The following is an 18,171-nucleotide window of genomic DNA, read 5'->3' as shown; positions in this document are numbered from 1 at the left end:
AAGCATCTGTTTAGGTCCTGTTATCCGTATGTGCTGTGCTGAGTAGTAATTGACTGTTGGGTTGGGACTTCAGAGTTGTCCTTTCTGATGTCTTGGTGATGCGTGCCCTCATACCCACCATATGTGTCTCAGTAGAGGTGAAACAATTACATTGTGTGTATTGCACTTGGGTGATCCTTTCTGATGCACAAGCTGATATGTTAATGGGAAGTCACTATTAGAATATTGTTGGTGGTCTGTTAACTGTAAAAGTTGGGTTAATCAAATGAAATAAGATTTTTTTCAATAGCTGTTAGCTCCCTTGAGGGGTTCCTATAGTATTTGAATTAGTATAAAAATATAATTGAATTATGTACTTTTCCACCAACAATTACACAATTTCAAAATTGTCTAACAGGCAAAATCTTTCTCTTTCAGGAAGGTGTAAGATTCTTTGTAGTGGATTGTCGTCCTGCAGAGCAATACAATGCTGGGCATTTATCAACAGCATTTCATTTAGACTCAGATTTGGTTTGTATGCTTTTTGTTTCTTTACTGATTTTTTTTTTTTTAATGCTAAGTTAAATAGGAGGAGACAGAAATGTCTGTCTTGAAAAATAAGTTATCCTTATTTTAGACTCCAGTCTGTGGACTGCAGTGTCTAGCTATGTGATGAAGTTTCAAAAGTTAGCTTTTCTGAAGGAGGTTGGTAGAACCATTATTTTACTGAGAAGTTTAGTCCTTAATGATGTTAGATTTTGGCATTCCATATTTCCTGTTCTTTGGTTAGAACTGGAAACTCATACAGGCTAAAGACTAGACATGGCTTGGAGAAAGAAATCTCTTTGTAGTATTATCATTTCGAGTGAAAGGTGTCATTAATTTAACAAGTAGTGTTATTTTTCTTTTATTCCCTAGCCAGTCTTACTGCAGTCTGCTTCTAAGGGGCTTATGTCATTAAAAGGATTTGATAACTTCTTGAAAATTTTTGCACTACAATATGAGAGAGGAAGTGCGTTAATTTTGGGACTGAGATGTACGACAGCCTAATTACTTTATTAAAGATTTTGCTGCAGTTTCCATTTGATTATGAATTGCTAACTGAATAGCCAATCTTACTTTTCCCCCAAATCACTTAGGCTTTAGTTGGATTACAGTGTATTCTTCACTTCTAGATTAACCCTCTACTATTTCATTTCCAGTCTCTGGATGCTGTATGGAATGATTTCTATGTATATACACCATTAAAAGCTTTTTTTTTACCTTTCTAAAGTTAAGAAGCTCAGTCCTGCATCTATTATCTTTACCTCTCTAATTAAAATGATGTATTCATTCATTTGGTAGTATTTGCACAAGTATAATTATATAGGAGAGAAAAGGAGGCCAAGGGGAGACCTTACCACTCTTTATGACTACCTGAACAGAGGTAGGTGTCAGTCGCTCCTCCCAAGTCACAAGCAATAGGACAAGAGGAAATGGCCTCAAGTTGCACCAAGGGAGGTTTACATTGGATATTAGGAAAAACTTATTCACTTATCAAGCACTGGAACAGGCTGCCCAGGGAAGTGGTTGAGTCACCATCCCTGGAGGTATTCAAAAGATTTGTAGATGAAGCACTTAAGGACGTGGCTTAGTGGTGGAGAGTTGGCAGTGTTAGGTTTATGGTTGGACTCAATCTAAAAGTCTTTTCCAACCTAAATGATTCTATGATTCTGTAATATAATGTTCTGGGTTTTAACCTAGATCAAAAGTTATTTAGGAAAAAACTTCCCCTGTGGTATGTCAGTGTCCTGCTAGCCTTAATCGAACACCATATTCAATAAAATAGAAATAACCATTATAAATCATCAAATAGGAGGACCTTACTGGCACCTAAAAATTCTAGGTATTTAAAAGGACTTCAGAGCTGTAAAGTTTGAATTTGTTGTGCTCAGGCATGTATAAATGTGGAAATCGGTCCCTCTGCCATATTGCCAACAATGCAACATGAATGTTGCAAAGACACTTTTTTCCACCATTATTTGGTGTCTGCAGAAATAAACTAACATACGTTAGCTGCATTTCTTTCCTGGGGAGAGCAGGATGGAGTGAGGGAGAAAAGGACCGTTCTCAGTGTTCTCTTATGTAACATGAGGTCTGGGTCAGGTTGTCATTTTTTTGGTGTGTCTTGCACAGTGCTGATATTGCTTTGTTTGCGTTTAACAAATTATAACCATTTTCAAAGTTTGTATCTTTTCACAAGTTGTGTTACAGTATGTTGGTGTCAAATAGGTGTTTTTGTTTGTTCATTCCACAGATGCTTCAAAACCCATCAGAATTTGCACAGTCTGTAAAATCCCTATTAGAAGCACAAAAACAGTCGATTGAGTCTGGCTCCATAGCTGGTGGGGAACATCTCTGCTTCATGGGAAGTGGCAGGGAAGAGGAAGATATGTATATGAACATGGTGCTAGCACACTTCTTACAGGTACAGCTAAATTGTTGTGGTTTTTAATATCTGAAATAAAGCGTATCTGCGCATATCACTGATACCAAATGGTAAAATTTTCCCTTAAAATCACAGCTGTTCTTTTACATTACTCATGTTTACAGTTGTTATGAAATTAACCCATGTTTCATTACAATGCTTGCAAAACTCATTCCACAAATTGTTGCTTCAACCAAAAATGTATTTTCTGTTGCAGAAAAATAAGGAGTATGTAAGCATTGCCAAAGGAGGATTTATGGGTAAGCTTGTTAATAATGATCTTTGGCTTGAGAAAACTTGATATTTTAATGGCGTTGATATTTTTATTAGGTTTGGCTAGAAATTAGCTAAATGAACAACAAATAGGTCTCATTTGCTAGGTTTTTGTTTTGTGTAAGTCAACACTGCACTTGCATGTTTGTGTTTAACTGTCATGGCTTACCCACATTTCTGAATGGTGAAAAATTAATACAGGAAGTGGGGAAATTCCCTCTTTCTTCTAATGTATCATTCTTGATGTTTAGCCTCTGTAAATTGCAGATCCATATGAACATGCTACTTCATAATTACTGTTAATTGTTGTTGTGTTTTCTTAGGTTATCGGTTCATAATTCTGCAGTTTATGTTGCTGGAATCAATGAGGCTGTACCACAGTATGAGCCTAGAGGCATTTCTAGTCAATGTGTAGTGTCATAACAGCTAGCTTTAGAATCAAAGCATTGATTTATTTTTAGTTGCTGCTGTATTTTAACTGAAAATACTAAAATAAAGATTATCCTAATAATGCCTTTGTACCACTGAAAGAAAAGCCTGGGATGATTTTAGCGGTATCTGAATTTATCTGTCTTATTAAACCATTTGGAATAAGAATTGTTACTGATTAGCCTTGGATATACGGTATTTTCATCAACAGACTAATTCCAATGTTTTTAAATGGCCTTTTAACAGCCCTCCAGCAGCATTTAGCAGATATCAATGTGGAAGGACCAGAAAATGGATATGGTCACTGGATTGCTAGTACCTCGGGCTCAAGAAGTAACATAAACTCTTCTGTTGATGTAAGTGAATTTTAAGCTGAAGTTGTATAGTGGGATGGGAGCCCCAGGTGTACTGAATTTTTTTCTTCATATTCCTCATTCTGTTCTATAAAATGCATTACTGCAGGTCATGATTGTTTTCAGTTGTGTGTTTAATTTCAAACTATGTTTACTGTCCAATCAGAGGCATCCTAAACGTTTTTATCCTCTTGAAAGGAAGAGCTTGTAGAGAACTTGCTGTAGTCGTTCTCCAGCAGAATATATATAATGGACAATTCTTTTCCTGGCTCTTCTTCACTTTGGGAATAAGTTACTATGAAACTGTTATATAGTTTCATGGGAAAGCTCAAAATTGTATCTTTTCTACAGATGATATGTTGTACATTGAATTTGACTTTTAATTTGGATACAATTTATCTTTAACAGAATTCCTTCCCCTCCCTATTTTCATAGCATCATGCTCAGTAGTAAGGTTTGTTAAGCTTTCTTTATTGGGTCATCTTTACCTCAGATGCATATTGTTGCTGTAATTTGATAGAACTCTAGAAGAGTACTTAATGCTGTAATTAATCTTCTACTGAGTACCAGAAAGTAGATTACTGTTTCGTAGTCTGTTTCCTTTCTTAACAAACTAGAGATGAAACAACATTATTTTTATATGATTAATCCTGAGAGGAGTTACTTTTACAGGGTGATTCTCCTAATGGTTCAAGTGATGGAAAAGGAGTAAAGTCTCTGGTGAATAAAATGACAGTTGCTTTGAAGACAAAATCTGTGAATGTAAAAGAAAAAGTTATTAGTTTTATTGAAAATACATCTACTCCAGTGGACAGGTACGTCAATTATACCTCACTGGGAATTAGCAGTGAGGAATGACTTCCCATTTCATGTGGCTATTTTGTAAATGTGAAGACTGTGCTAATTAGGAAAAGGATGTTATCTTCCAGTTTCAGCTTTTAGATTTCCTACCCCTGCGCTCCTCACAATTTCATCATGACACAGTAAGCCTGCTGTGTTGCCTTAGTATTGCAAAGCCAGTGTGAGCAGCCTTTTACCTTGAATATTTATGTAGAATTTGTTACTGCATGGTTAGTTTGACTTCTTATAATGTGTCAGTTCTCTATTCGGTCTAAAAGTCAAGAATTAGTACAATTGAGTTCCCCACCATCCTGACTCTAATGGAATGGATGAATGACAGAGGATTCTGGATGAGGTTTTTTGTTTGTTTGGTTTTCTGTTTTGTTTTTTTAACTACCCCATCTTGTGAAGTTGAGGTTAACTGTTTTGAAGATCTTGGGTTTATATTTTTTTTCCCCAAGTCCTGATGTAATGCTGTTTTTCAAACCCAGAATCCACTCTTGTTCATTTTTCTTGTTCATCTTCAAGTAGAGCTTGGAACGAGAATGTGCAAACATGTTAAGACACTTTCAAAGTTGGAAGTCATTATTCCAAATGCTGAACTAGATCATAGAATTATAGAATCATTTAGTTTTGAAAAGACTTTTAAGATCGTCAAGTCTTAACTGTTAAGCCAGGACTGCCAAGCCCACCACTAAACCGTGTCTCTAAGTGCCACATCTACATGTCTTTTAAAAACCTCCAGGGATGGTGACTAAACCACTTACCAGGGCAGCCTGTTCCAACAGAATAACAGCCTTCATCTGTCAAAGTTTTCATTGAATAGCCTGGTTTAGAATTCTTTAAACTATGTAACCTTTGGAGCTGTATGTTGCTAAAATATTGGTATTCAATAATCTTAACAGAGCTGGTGTTTGTTTCATAGCAGGATTTAAAATACGTGCCAAAAAAGTAGTCTTTAGTAGTTTGTAGGTAATCAAAAGGTACAGATTGTTGCTTCTTCTTGTGTTGGAAAATTATTTTTTAAGTTGTCGTTATTTCACAATTAGAGGCAACATACTCTTTAAGAGCACCTAGTAGTATCTTTTGTTGTATTAAGGCTTATATGTAAGCCATACATAGCATGAAAAATTAATCTTCCAGTAGAATTTTTACAAATACTTCTCTACCTTGTGGCTAGCTGTCATAGCTTTTATTTATAAGCATCCTCCTTGAAGACACATTGCCAATATACAGCATTTCATTTATTTATCTAGATTTTTCCTTTAAACTTTTATTTTTAATTCTTTTGTTCTGTCCTCTGCCCCAATGTACTGTAGAATACCTTTCACTATTCCCTGGCCAGACAGAGCAAGCCTGGAGCGGTAAGCTTGATAATTAAGCAGTCTGACTAAAACCACTTTTGTTGTATTTAGCATGGCATCATGATATTTGTAAGCATTGGTTACACTGACAAAATTGCTCTCATTTTTGTATTAATTTAGGTTTCTTTGGAATATTATAGCTATTGGTTTTTACAAGTAGTGGTCAGGGGACTAGAGGAAGAAAAGGAATGTATTGGCAGTGCTTTCTTAATTTCTGCGTCATCATTTCTGATCCCTCCCTTACTATTGCTTTTTTATGTATTCTTTTTTTTTTTTAACTTGTCATTTCCTATATACATTTTATTAGTGACTTGTGCTAGTGAAAGACTCTAGGAGCAATTACTGAACAAATTATGGTTTAAGGTTTTAACAAGAGAGACTACACCTCTGAAAAGGGCTTGTTATAAACTGTTTATAAAGCATCGTCAAAGCTTAGATATGAGAGGGAACCTATATGGAAATTCTGTCTGGCAATCTGGATTTTTTTTATGCTTCTTATCACATGGTGATAGAACATGCTGATAGAAACAGAGGTGCTCATTACTGGGAAAAGAAAAATGCTGAGTTAGTAAGTAAATATGCTTTGCAACTCCCCCTCATCTTGTTCCCGTAACTATTGAGTTTCACAGAAATGTGGAGACCCTTCACATTTGTCTTGGATTTATTGCCTTATTTCAGAAATAAAAATTGTGAATTGAGGTTATATTAAATTACTTGTGACAAATGAAGGACAGCTTACTTTGGTTATACTTTAGGAACTCATGTGTTACAACTTTCGACCCTCAGACTGAAAAGCATGAAGATTGGCTCTGGAAGAATTAATGAAGATATAAAATGCTGTTTGGGTTGACAAGTTCTTCTTTCAAGTAGTTTGCACATAATTTGAGATAAGATTTACCCATAAGCATTACAGAAGGGTGTTGTGTGAGCAAAACCAACAGTAATGTTAACCAGTATTCTTAAAAAAAAAAAAAAAGTGGGAATATCTCAATAGCACGTAATGATTTGTTAATTTAGAAATCCTAAAGATCATGGGGATTTCTCCCCACATTTTATCAGTTTTTAGAATATGGTTAGAAAGTGTTAAAATTCCAACTTAAAACATGTGGTGACTGTGTTTGATAACTGAAAGATACTTGAATTTGTCACCAGGAAGTTTTGATACACTGAGATTTTTATGTCCGTTATTTTACTTGCTGTTTTCACTCCTGTTGCTCATCTTCTTTCATTGGGAAGATGCAATAATAAATTTGGTCACACTGTGGATCACTAAAACTATTCTTTTAAAATGGCAGCTCTTAAAAACCTGGAATGGCATTCTTTTCCCATCCATTTAGTTAGGTCCACTTCTGTGTTCATCACAAATACATTTCAGTTGCAGGTTTGCCTCTAAAGAGAATTGCATTAAATTTGTAACAATGTAATGATGACCTTCTGTGCCAATAGGTTAAAGGAGATCCATTTCTAGATTAAGATGTTACTAGGTTTTTATAAAGCAGCTTTTTACTTTCTTTTGTCTTGACTAACTTCCATCTATAAACACTAATGGGATCTTCTCTTAAATGCTCTCTGTATAATTTAATTTGACACTATTTAAATGCGCTGCTTCTTGCTCGATTGGTTATGTATTACTAAAGCATATTTGCAAAAGCCTCCATATAGAAGCACTGCCCTCTTGAATTGTCAGTGTCATTGATGCTTATTGTCTTAAACACTAATGAGCATGTTTTTGTATGTTTAGTTTCATTGTAGAATGCATTTCTGTTTTTTTCCTATTAAACACTTCCTTGTTTTGTCTACATTAGTAAATTTTAGCCATAGAAAATGTAGGTTTCTCTTTTAACTTTCAAATGCGCTTTCAGGTATGCATAAGTACAAGCATTCATTCGTATATTACTAAAGAAGTTGCCGCTCCAGCTTGCTTCTACAGTAGCATGTAAACTGGATATATGAATATACTTAAAACAGGAATCAGGGCTTATAGTTTATAGGAAATACAAATACCTGTTATGGGGATGGAGGTTATAGAAATTGAAATGGGGGAAAGGGACAGGCGTGTTTTGGTTTGTTTGGTTTTTAACTACTACATGTTGCCAGTTCTAAAAGCTAAATGAGCTGTTTAATTTTTTTTCAGCATTTGTGTGTTTTGTGGCTCTCTGAACCTTTTAGGTTTTCTCATTTTTCAGGTATTCTCAGCAGTTAAGGGCCAGAACAGTTAACATGACAGCTGTGACCATGTAATCACAGCACTCTGAGCTGGAGCTTTAAAATACCTCAGGATTTGCCACTGTTAGTGTCAGACATCAAGACTCAGTTGTGTGTGTTTGTGTCATTTAGTATAATCTGTAGAAATAGACTTAAATGTGATATTATTTTTTTTTTTAAGTCAGTATCTATGCAGAAATCCCAGTAATGCTGGGACTTTAGCAGTGGGAGTAGCTTGACCAAAGTTTTCAGGGTCTGGCTTATGCTGGAGAAAGTAAGTGACAGGCAGGAAGTCAGAGTTCACACTGCAGTGGGTGGTTTATTAGCCCCACCTGGAAGTGCTTAAGGTACTTTATCTTTTGAGGAATTAACCAGAAAAACTACCTTCCAGACATATTGGTTAGTAGTCTTCGTTTTTTCCTCCATCCTGGTTTGGCATCCTTGTAAAGCTGCCCTGACTGTCCAGAAATTTTTCAGTTTCATGCTAGAAACTTCATAGCATGCTGTCAGTTTTCAGGTCTCTAATGTATTTTTTCACTTGAGGAGGTGACCAGAAGTCCTTTTTAAAACAAAAAGGTATTTCTTTTCACTTTACTTGTTACAACAGTCAGCCTTGCCAAGTAGCTGAATTACATGCTTTCACTAACCAAATTGCTTGATGGGTCAGTCACAGCTTCCTTACAGGCAGCTTCATGAAATTCTCTTGTCCTTCTCAGTTGTGCAGTTATGTTCGCGTTTTGCTAATAGGTTATTGTAGGAGTTGTACCATCAGTTTGAAAGTTACTTTTCTTCTCACATCCCATGTCCTCTCCTGTCCTTTTCATTGCCAACAGACATGTCAGCAGCAGTGACAGAGTAGGAAAACCCTACCGTGGTGTGAAACCAGTATTCAGCATCGGAGATGAAGAAGAGTATGATACTGGTACAGTAGATCTTCCTCTTACCTACATTAGCTTATTTAGATAAAATTATTAAGTTTGGCTAAATCATAAGAGTGTATTTTACATCTGTCTTACAATGTGACATTTTTCTATTATCATTGATTGTGTTTGTTATTGTGGTGCCTAGGACCAACCAGGAAACACCCTCTTCAAATACGTAGTGGCAGACTAAATAAAAAAAGATTGTGGTAGGCATGAAACAGCCAACAGGAGTAAGTGGGAATAGATGGGTTTAGTGGATCGTTCATGTTCACTTGTTGTTTGTAGTAAAAATCGGTTTTTCTGTGCTGGTCTTGTACATGTAAACCTGCAATTGTAACCTCTGTTACAACAGTAAGCAAAATGTAATGGACCTGTTTTTTGGCTGACAGATCTCAGGTTAAATCTCTAGTGTTGGCACTTAGTATAACAATCTGATTTTCTGAAAATATAACTGGAGCTACACTAAGGTGGTTGATGTGTGCACAGTCTCCAGTGTTTTGGACTTTGCTCTTTAGCATTGAATCTGTTAAAAATTAAATTTGCACATTTTTTATACAGCATTATGCGTACTTATCCAGAGATGATTCAATTATTAATCTAGTTGAAGAAGTTACAGCCAAAACTGGAACACCGCATTTTTCACAAAGGTGTGGGGCTATTTTGGTTTGGCTTTTTTGTTGTTTAGATTGTTTTTTTCCAGACCAGTGCTAACATTAGAATGGTGCGGAACTACTGCTGTCCTGGTTTTGTTACAGTAGTGCTAGCTTACTCCCAACCATCATCAGCTCACAAGCAACCATTCTGTGACCAAAGGGCGTACTCTGCTTCCATGTGAGAAACAAATAACTAGAACAAGAATTTTGACCTGCAAAAGAAATAATTTAAGAAGATTAATAAGGGAGATTCATGGATCTTGAGTTGTGTAAACAAGATTGACAACAAACGTTGCTTGTGTGCTATAAGAATTGGGAAGGAGCAAAATGAAACTATTGGGCAGAAGCTTTAATACTAATAAGATACTCCTCAAAATGCCACTTAATTAATTTTGCACAGTTCTTTGAACATCCATAATAGTGCTTGGCAAAGTCTATGTGGTTTCAGAAAACCAGGTCCTCAAAGACAGATTGTCTGGAACGTTTTTTTCAGTAATGGTTGTTCTGTAATTTCTATTTACATTTGCTTTTAAAAGCACTATTAGACTTTGTAAGTAACCAGAATTACTGCAATGATTTGAATAAGCAAAACCAGCACACAGGAGATAAAATACCTAGTTCAGTATAGAAGAATGCAAAAAATCGACCTGTTTCTGTATGGTAGTCTTTGTGAAATTTTAGTGAGTTTTTTTGTATTAAAAAATTGTGATCAGCTATAATAATTGCAGTCTGCTCTAGATGGCTCTGCTTGAGTAGGAGGGTTGGACCAGATGACCTCCAGAGGTCCCTTCCATCCTCAGCCATTCTGTGAAATGAGGATGGATTTTGTTCTACTCCTTTCATCGTGCCTTTTTTTTTCAGCGAAAGCCTTTTCAAAAGTATGGCTATAATTCTGAATTGTTTTGAAATAAATAGTTGAACAAAGTGTAGAAAACTGGCTTTGAAAAAGATGCTTTAAACGGGTATCTTTCGGGATTTACTCCTTTCTGGGAGTAATTTTTGGTGGATTTAATATATATAGTTCACTGCAGATAACTAGATTGCTTAAACTCATCTAATGTAGCACCAAATTACTATGTAAACATAATCACCATATTTAGACGTAAAAAATATTTTGCAACTAAGTGATAACGCAGGAGTTTTGGGTGTTTCACAGAGGTCTGTGCTGAAAATTTTGGTTTTGAGTATGTTCTTAAAAGTCCTTGGAAAAGGAGGTGAACACAAAGACAATCCTTGCTAATGATCCAAGATTATTTGAGGTAGTAAGGACAAACTGAAGAATTGAATGAGTCTTTTGCCAGTTTGAGTGACTGGGTGATAAAATAGCACATGAAATTCAGTATGAATTAGTGTGAGGTGAGAGACATGGGGGGGGGGGGGGGAAATCTAGTTTCAGATACAAAATGGTACATTGATTTGGCTGTGCCCAGGAGCCACAGGTTTATAAGTAAGTGAGTGCTCATTGGCAGTCAGAAAAGCAAATCAAACACTAGGAATTATAAGGAAAGCAACAGAGAATAAAACAGAGGTCATGATGTTGCTGTATAAACCTGTGGTTCACCCAGACATTGAATACTGTGTGTCTTGATCCTGTACCTCAGAAATATGTTTGAACAGGAGAAAGTTCAGAGAGGAATAAGAAGGTGAGGAAAGATGTGAAATGGCTTTCACAACAGGCATAACTGAATATTAGAACTTTTGTTATATGAAATAGGCAATTTAAGGGAGGAAAAGTGGCCCACAAAAATAATGCCTGGCCTGGAAAGGGATCAACAGATGTTTATTTCTTGTACAAGAAACTAGAAGCCACAAGAGGAGACTTTACTGAAATGTAGTTGACATCTTTTTGGTACTGCTTGCCAACAGATGTTGGTGCTGTAGATGCAAAACATTTGCACGACTTCAAGGAAAGTCTGAACAAGTCCATGTAAAAGATCTATCATACTTAATGATGGACAAATTAGACTAGCCTAAGAAATACCCTGAGCTGAAAATAGTTGTCTGCTGAAAGAGAATTAAAAGAGCAGTATCAGATATGCATTTTTTGTTCTTCCCTCTGAACGATTGTTTACGGTTAGGTTGACTTTGGTTTGAACCATAGTTTTAAGTAAGTTGAAAAGTTGTCTGATGTGTTGTGCTTTTTTTTATTTTTTTATCTCCTCCCTTCAAAATAGATGAAATTGATAGCTCCTCAATGTCAGATGATGATCGAAAAGAGGTTGTCAACATCCAAACATGGATAAATAAACCTGATGTGAAATATAACTTCCCCTGTAATGAAGTGAAGGAAAATGGGCATATGTTTCCCAGGTACAGGAATTAGTGTTAAGTTTAATGAAAATGTCTGTCTTGATACACATTGAAAAAAAATAAAATAATATTGGGCAATTAAGTTATTCTTTGTATTAAACTAGGAAATGAAAGTGCGAAACATCCTAGAACAAAATGTTACCACTATATTTGCATTCTTTTATTTGCAATATTATAGAATAGTAATTACCTACAAAAACCTAGCATGAAGTTTTGCTTTGAAAACAAGATAGTAAGAAAAATATTCTCGGTGTACATAGGTTTATTTTTCAAGACCAGGTAGACCTGAGTACTTGTGGCCTCACTTTTTCTTCTCTGCTTGTCTCTGTGCCTTGTACTACACACCAATCTTGCCCCCAGGATACAGTGACCTTATTAATCCTGAAGAGCAGAACATGATACTTGCTATATTTTGGCTTCCCCAAAAAGTACGAGTCCTGTTAAATCTGGAAAACAGAAAATGATGATGGGCTTTCTTTTTGCATCATGGTCTGTTCTTGTCTTTTATTAAGTTTATTTTGCCATTAGATTTATTTTATATGGTGTGTGATTACTAATATATCATAGTATGATTCCAGCTAGTGTGTCCCCACCACTAGTTGAGCATGCATTCCTCCCATGAAGAAGGCAAAAGTGGGACTCAAACTGAGCTGGCAGGTCAGCGTCTCCACGTTAGAGCTTGTACAGTGACTGACAGTCGTGGAGTGCCAGCATGTCCTTTTAACTTGGGTCTGAGGCTCCACATGTAGCGCTCCCGCTCTGTAGGTGGAGGGATGGGGTTGGGGGCATGATTGAAGGGTGAAATTGAAGCTGGAGGCATTTTCCTTGCTCCGTGCGTGGCCCAGCACTACTGGTGGTTGTGATCTTTGTTGATAGCACTCACGGCTGTTGTCATAAGGTGATGATGTTAACTGCTCACTGTGTTTTGTATGCTGTTGAGGATGCCGTGCTTGTTTTCAAAAATGGCTATGATACAGTACTCGAAAATCTGAAGTATTTTGTAGACCCTTCTAAATTACAGATTTGATAAGTATTAAAACTGTTTCTTAGATTTGGGAAGTTTTATCTACTGCTCTCTATATAGCTTATTTGTAGAATTCAGCTTTCTAAATAGCTGATATTTAGCTCATGAGCAAACCTAATTTGTATTTTTCCCTCAAGTCATCTCCTAGTAACAGCAACTCATATGTACTGTTTGAGAGAGATTCCGTCACGAAAGGGACTGGCTTACATACAGTCTCGACAGGCACTCAACTCTGTAGTCAAGATCACATCCAAGAAGAAACACCCGGAACTGATCACCTTTAAATATGGAAATAGCAATACTTCAGGCATAGAAATTTTGGCAGTTGAAAGGTAAGCCATCTAGTAGCATAGATATAAGTAGTAATGATATACAGAACGCTGTCAGCAGGAAATCAGGGGCATGCTGCAATTCCCAGAATTGAATTCAAAAGTAGTATTTTTTATTTAGGAATACATAATTCAGATGTGAACTAGAAGAAAGATCTGCCAGCAGAGAGGAACTCTGTGGTCTGCATCAACAGTTGTTGGGCATGGGATGTTTGCAAGCATTTTCTTTTTGTAGGGTCTTAAATGAAAATGAAGTGGACTACTATCTGTAGCCTAAAGTACAGATTTGTGAAGAGCGGGATTTGAGAGTGGCCTTTCTTCTAACCTTCCTATCTCTTCCAATTTCTAACCTTCTGACTCTTCCTGTGCATTCTGCAAGGAGTCCAGAAGCCTAACCTCAAAACTCTGAACCCCTGAAACCTGATTCTTGAAAGTTAGTTATTGTCATGCTCAGCATTTGAGTGGTTAAGACTTTGGGGGCAAGTCAAGAGAGATGGATCTGTTGAGCTTTCTTCCACTAGCTTAGCCTGTTGTTTCTTGACACTGTTTTGACAAAGTTGCTGCCATCAGTTGGACATCTTGCTGTCCTCATCCTTGGGGAGAACAGTGTGCAGTGGGTGCTCTGTTTTCACAAGAAATGGGAGATGATTTTTCTAGGTAACTGGGGAAGTTGTTCTATGCCTGTTGGCTGCTTTGCATGAAACTAGTTTGGTGGTAGGTCAGACAAAGAAAATGTTGCAGAGACCTTTGCCGCTTGTTGAGTTACTTCACCACCACCTTGTTGACTGGAGCAAATCCAGAAGAGAAAGGATTGCAAATAAATGATCTAGAGCTGTCTATAGGAATTAAAACAAAACAAAAAACAAAACCCACAAAGACTGCCATGGCTTAGTTGGATAGTGCAGGCTGCAGAGATCTTGAATTGCCTGATCCATACCATTGTTAATTAATGATGAACTTTTCCTTTCCAAGATAGCCTGTGAAGTCCTCCTTAACAGTTCTAAATTCACAGACAGGAAGAGTTTCATAGTATAACCAGGAATTAAATGTTATTTTCTCAATAGTTTTTCATTTTTATGTATTCCTCTCCTCCTTCCTCCTAGTGTGTGCCAGAGGAAAAATCAAAACAAGAACTACAGAATTAATACTAAAAAATTTTAGTGAACTAATGATGACTTTTTCTAAACATTTTTTTTTCTTTAGGTATTTGATTCCAAATGCAGGTGATGCTACCAAAGCTATAAAACAACAGATCATGAAAGTATTGGATGCCTTGGAGAGTTAATAACTAAAGACTTTTTAGACAACAGTTTATAAAGAAGAAGCAACCAAGATACTGTATGTGGACACAAGCTGACTGTTTCCCAATTGAATACTAACTTTAAAGAATTTTTCTGTCTGCTGATGGGAGTGCCTGAGTAGCAGGCTTAAGATAGGGTAAATTATTACCAATTTCTGGAAAGAATTTTTAATTTTGTTTTTGTTTTGAAGAAATGTTTATTATAAAGGCCAGTTGGTTTCATTTTTAGTGCAATCTTAATGCGAGTGATCTGCATCTTTGCAAGTGAAGATGCAGCTGGGTTTGCATTAAGCATGTTAAAGGAATAAAGCACTGCCAGATACAGAAAAGCAGTTGAAACCAGACAGTTTTTAAATTACTGTCCTTGAAAATAAAATGTCTCCATTGCCTACAGTCTATAAATTTGACTTGGCCTACTGGGGTAGCATCAAGGCCTGATTAAAAGTTTAGGTTTATAAGCAGAGCAGGTAAAAATCTTAGAAATACTGGTTCCTTCTCATTAAAAAGAGTTAAGTCCAGCTTGGGCTGCAGATAATGGAGTAATACAAGCAATTTGTAAAATTAGCTTTTTTAAGTCTTATCCACTCCTAGGCTAAATCATTGGAATTGGTGGTAAGGGTATTTTTAAATATCAAAATGAACTGTGCACAATAAGCTTTTACTTGAGGGATGTGATTTTTTTAAAATTATGCAAAATTATGCATTTCATAGGTTGAGGCTGTTTCTCTTGTGAAGTTGAGTGTGTGCATTGAAATTGAAGTTAAAGCTTCATGACAGAATAGGACAGTTGAACGCTAGTTACCTTGCTCCTCAGAAACAAAATGTCTAAGATAATAATTAGACCTTTAAAAACCTTCAGTTCAGCACCAAAGTATGTGCTGATCGAAGATGTGTTCAGCAAGACAATTAATGCACACAAAGTGAAGAGATTCAAGTCCTATGTACGTGTGATAAATGTATTCATTACCTTTTACCTTCACTAATTCAAGCATTTCTTTGTATTCTTTTAATTAACATCTTTTAAATTAACATTTGAGGGATTGTTTATCTATCTGGATTGTTTATCAGCAGCTGCCACTTGTTCCAAGAATCGTTCTCTTGTTAAAAAAGCTCAGTACAGGAATGTCCTTATGGCTGAGGCATAGCATCTTTGTAGACTGATGTGGAAATTGCCAAAAACTGTGAAATAAAGATAATGGGGATTAGCTTTGCTGTGTTGAAGGCTTCTGAGTATTTGAATAGAAACCTGTGAATTAGTACATCATCAGGAGCTAAAATACATTAAACTGACCTTTATAAAAAACAGTTATTCTAAGTTATTTTACTAGGAATCAAGCTAGGGCACCTTAATTCTGGAACTAATTCCTTTTTTTTTCTTTTTCTTTTTTTTTTTTCTTCTTAGTATCTGAGTAAACACCAATAGAACTTGAACTGTTGAAGATATTTGCATGAAATTGCACCTGGGCCAATGGTCATGTATTTATAGTTTTGCCCAGCAGCTGTTGTATTACATTTTCCCCTTCCTACTCCCTTCTGAAAATATCCTGAAGAGTCTCTGACTCTGTGCCTACTTCGGCAATGAGATTTTTTTCATGTAAAGATGTTTGTGTTACTGTTTATAAACTACAGCTGTAAATAAACCAGTACAATTTGAACATAACTTGTTCTATTAGAAAGCATGTAGTTGCATACTGTGTGAATTCTCTGATTCTATTAATAGTTTTTCATAAAGATATTTTATAAATGGAAGTGAATTTGATTTTTGGAGTGAAAGAAGCTGATTATGGATCATAGGTAGCTACTGTCAGTATCATCTTAATGTGCGTATTTTGGAATTCAGACTTAGACTGATTTTATTAAAGTACTTTTGGGTGAGCCTTAGTGAGCATTCATAGAAAGGTCAAAACAAGCTAGCAAGTGGTCACATTATAGAAAGGGTCTCCACATAAATTCCAGATTTCTCAGTGTCATGTTATGAAAGCATTGACAAAATGACAGCACATTTCTCCTAGTCATTGATGGGGGGAGAGGGGACTGTGAAAAGTACGTTGAGTTGTTGAACAGGTGTATCTGGGTATTAAATGGGGAAAGTGGGTAATGTGTATACTTATTGTTATAAATTATAACAATTAAAACAATTCTATTTTGGGTTCAATCAATTTAGGCTGAGAAACAATAAGCAAAACAGTGCTGGGTGTGCGGAGAGCTCCCTTAGCTCCACCACACGCACACAGAGTTCTGAAAACAGTGTCTTTTGTAGCAGCATCTTGACCAATCTCTTCTCGCCGGATGTTCGTCCTGCTCTTCCTCCATTGGGTCATCTGTGTTACTAGGGTACACCTCCTCCTCCTCTTGGCTGCTCTTTGGCGCGCTTTTGAGAGTCTCAGGGTCTTTGGCGCGCTTTCCTAAGTAGCGATTGCCTCTGCTCCAGGCAGAGTTTTCTAAGAAGTGGTTACATTGTTCTAAAGGAGAAGCACATTCGCCTGTTCATTACAATTGTGATACAGGTTACAGTGGTCACAAATTATTTTAAATTCACACAAGGTACAACAATTATACTTATCATACCATATGCTATTTTGACATGAATCATGCCTATGTTTTCCACAATTCCCCCCTTTGTTTTTATCTCATTGATTCATGTCTTAGTTTCTAATTCGATAACAGCTTTTCATGCTGTAGTCATTATTTCTAGTTGCATGCTTAGTACCACTGATAGTATTAAACAAATAAAAGATGGTATTAAACAAGGGATAAGTAACAACCCCCCCAAAATATTCCCAGGACTACAATACTGTTTTGTATACAGCAACTGATAAGATTAAATTTCCAACAAACTCCCCCCTCCTGTGCCAACAGGTAGTCTGATGTTATACTGGAACCCCAATCACTCTCCCCTACTTATTGGCAACAGGAAGAAGCTAGGTTTATAATTGTACCTACTATACATGAGCCAACGCAGTTCTTTGGCAAAGGTGCAAATGCTAATTTTCCACAATTCCAAGTGTGTCTCCCCACACACATAACAATTAGTTACTCTTTGTTATATTTTTGACAAGTTTTACAAACAGATTTTTAGCAACTGTGGGAACTTCATATTTGACTCCTATTTCCATCTCATGATAAAACAAGTTAAATAACGATGTTCTTTATCTTTTCCTTTCTTTATCCATCCCTGTTTTCAATTCTATCCAATATAAAGTTGGAAGTATAAAGGGTGTCTACATCTTCCCACAGGGTTCCAATCAGGACCCATATCAAGAGAGGTTGGTCAGGATCATAATGCTCAGCGGTCACCGCCCCAGGGGTTGCAGCCCTTGGCAGACCTTGTCAGCTGCAGCACTGATTCCCTCCGGTCTTGCCCTCTCCAGTTTTTACCAAGGTGTGCCTTTCTTTTTAGGACTTCCAACGCAAACAGAGGTTGGGAAAATTGGGGGAAAGTGGGTTCCATCAGCTACTAAAGATAACATTGGTTCTCTTGTACTTTGAATTTTTGTAAATTCAATTAGAGTTTGCCCTTTTACAGAAGTCACTATGAATTTCCCCAGCCGTTACATCAAGTCCTTTTAAACGTAAGTTTGGTGTCCCCAGGTTCATTTACGACTCTCCATTCCTTTATTGGTCCCTTTACCCTTGATGCATGTGTCCACCCCTTTCCAGCTACCCTTATTGCTGTTTCTGTAGTTAAAAGAACAAGAAATGGCCCTTCCCTTCGAAGGTTA

The 18,171-nt window shown here is 36.6% G+C and overlaps 1 protein-coding gene across 6 annotated transcripts in view; it reads left to right on the top strand.

Moving 5' to 3' along the window:
• The window catches only part of TBC1D23 (TBC1 domain family member 23), a 35,761-nt gene extending 18,913 nt beyond the window's left edge, over positions 1-16,848 (top strand). The window contains exons 10-20 of one of the 6 annotated variants that reach the window (XR_008820085.1): positions 418-510; positions 2,276-2,446; positions 2,664-2,706; positions 3,395-3,504; positions 4,174-4,316; positions 5,661-5,705; positions 8,744-8,832; positions 11,661-11,796; positions 12,958-13,152; positions 14,353-14,487; positions 16,614-16,848. Coding sequence is in view for 2 of the 6 variants with exons in the window: in XM_056327814.1 (XP_056183789.1) it covers positions 418-510; positions 2,276-2,446; positions 2,664-2,706; positions 3,395-3,504; positions 4,174-4,316; positions 5,661-5,705; positions 8,744-8,832; positions 11,661-11,796; positions 12,958-13,152; positions 14,353-14,434 (1,107 nt within the window). In the remaining 4 variants the exon portion in view is untranslated. Of the gene's footprint in view, positions 1-417; positions 511-2,275; positions 2,447-2,663; positions 2,707-3,394; positions 3,505-4,173; positions 4,317-5,660; positions 5,706-8,743; positions 8,833-11,660; positions 11,797-12,957; positions 13,153-14,352; positions 16,110-16,613 lie in introns of those variants that run through there. The other 5 variants (XR_008820083.1, XR_008820084.1, XR_008820082.1 and 2 more) reach the window with 5 other exon arrangements.
• The last annotated feature ends 1,323 nt before the right edge of the window (positions 16,849-18,171 follow it).

Source organism: Falco biarmicus, chromosome 2 (genome assembly GCF_023638135.1).
Source record: "Falco biarmicus isolate bFalBia1 chromosome 2, bFalBia1.pri, whole genome shotgun sequence".
Lineage (NCBI taxonomy): Eukaryota > Metazoa > Chordata > Aves > Falconiformes > Falconidae > Falco > Falco biarmicus.
The sequence above is the reverse complement of the archived record's forward strand: the minus strand, read 5'-3'. Positions and strand labels throughout refer to the sequence as shown.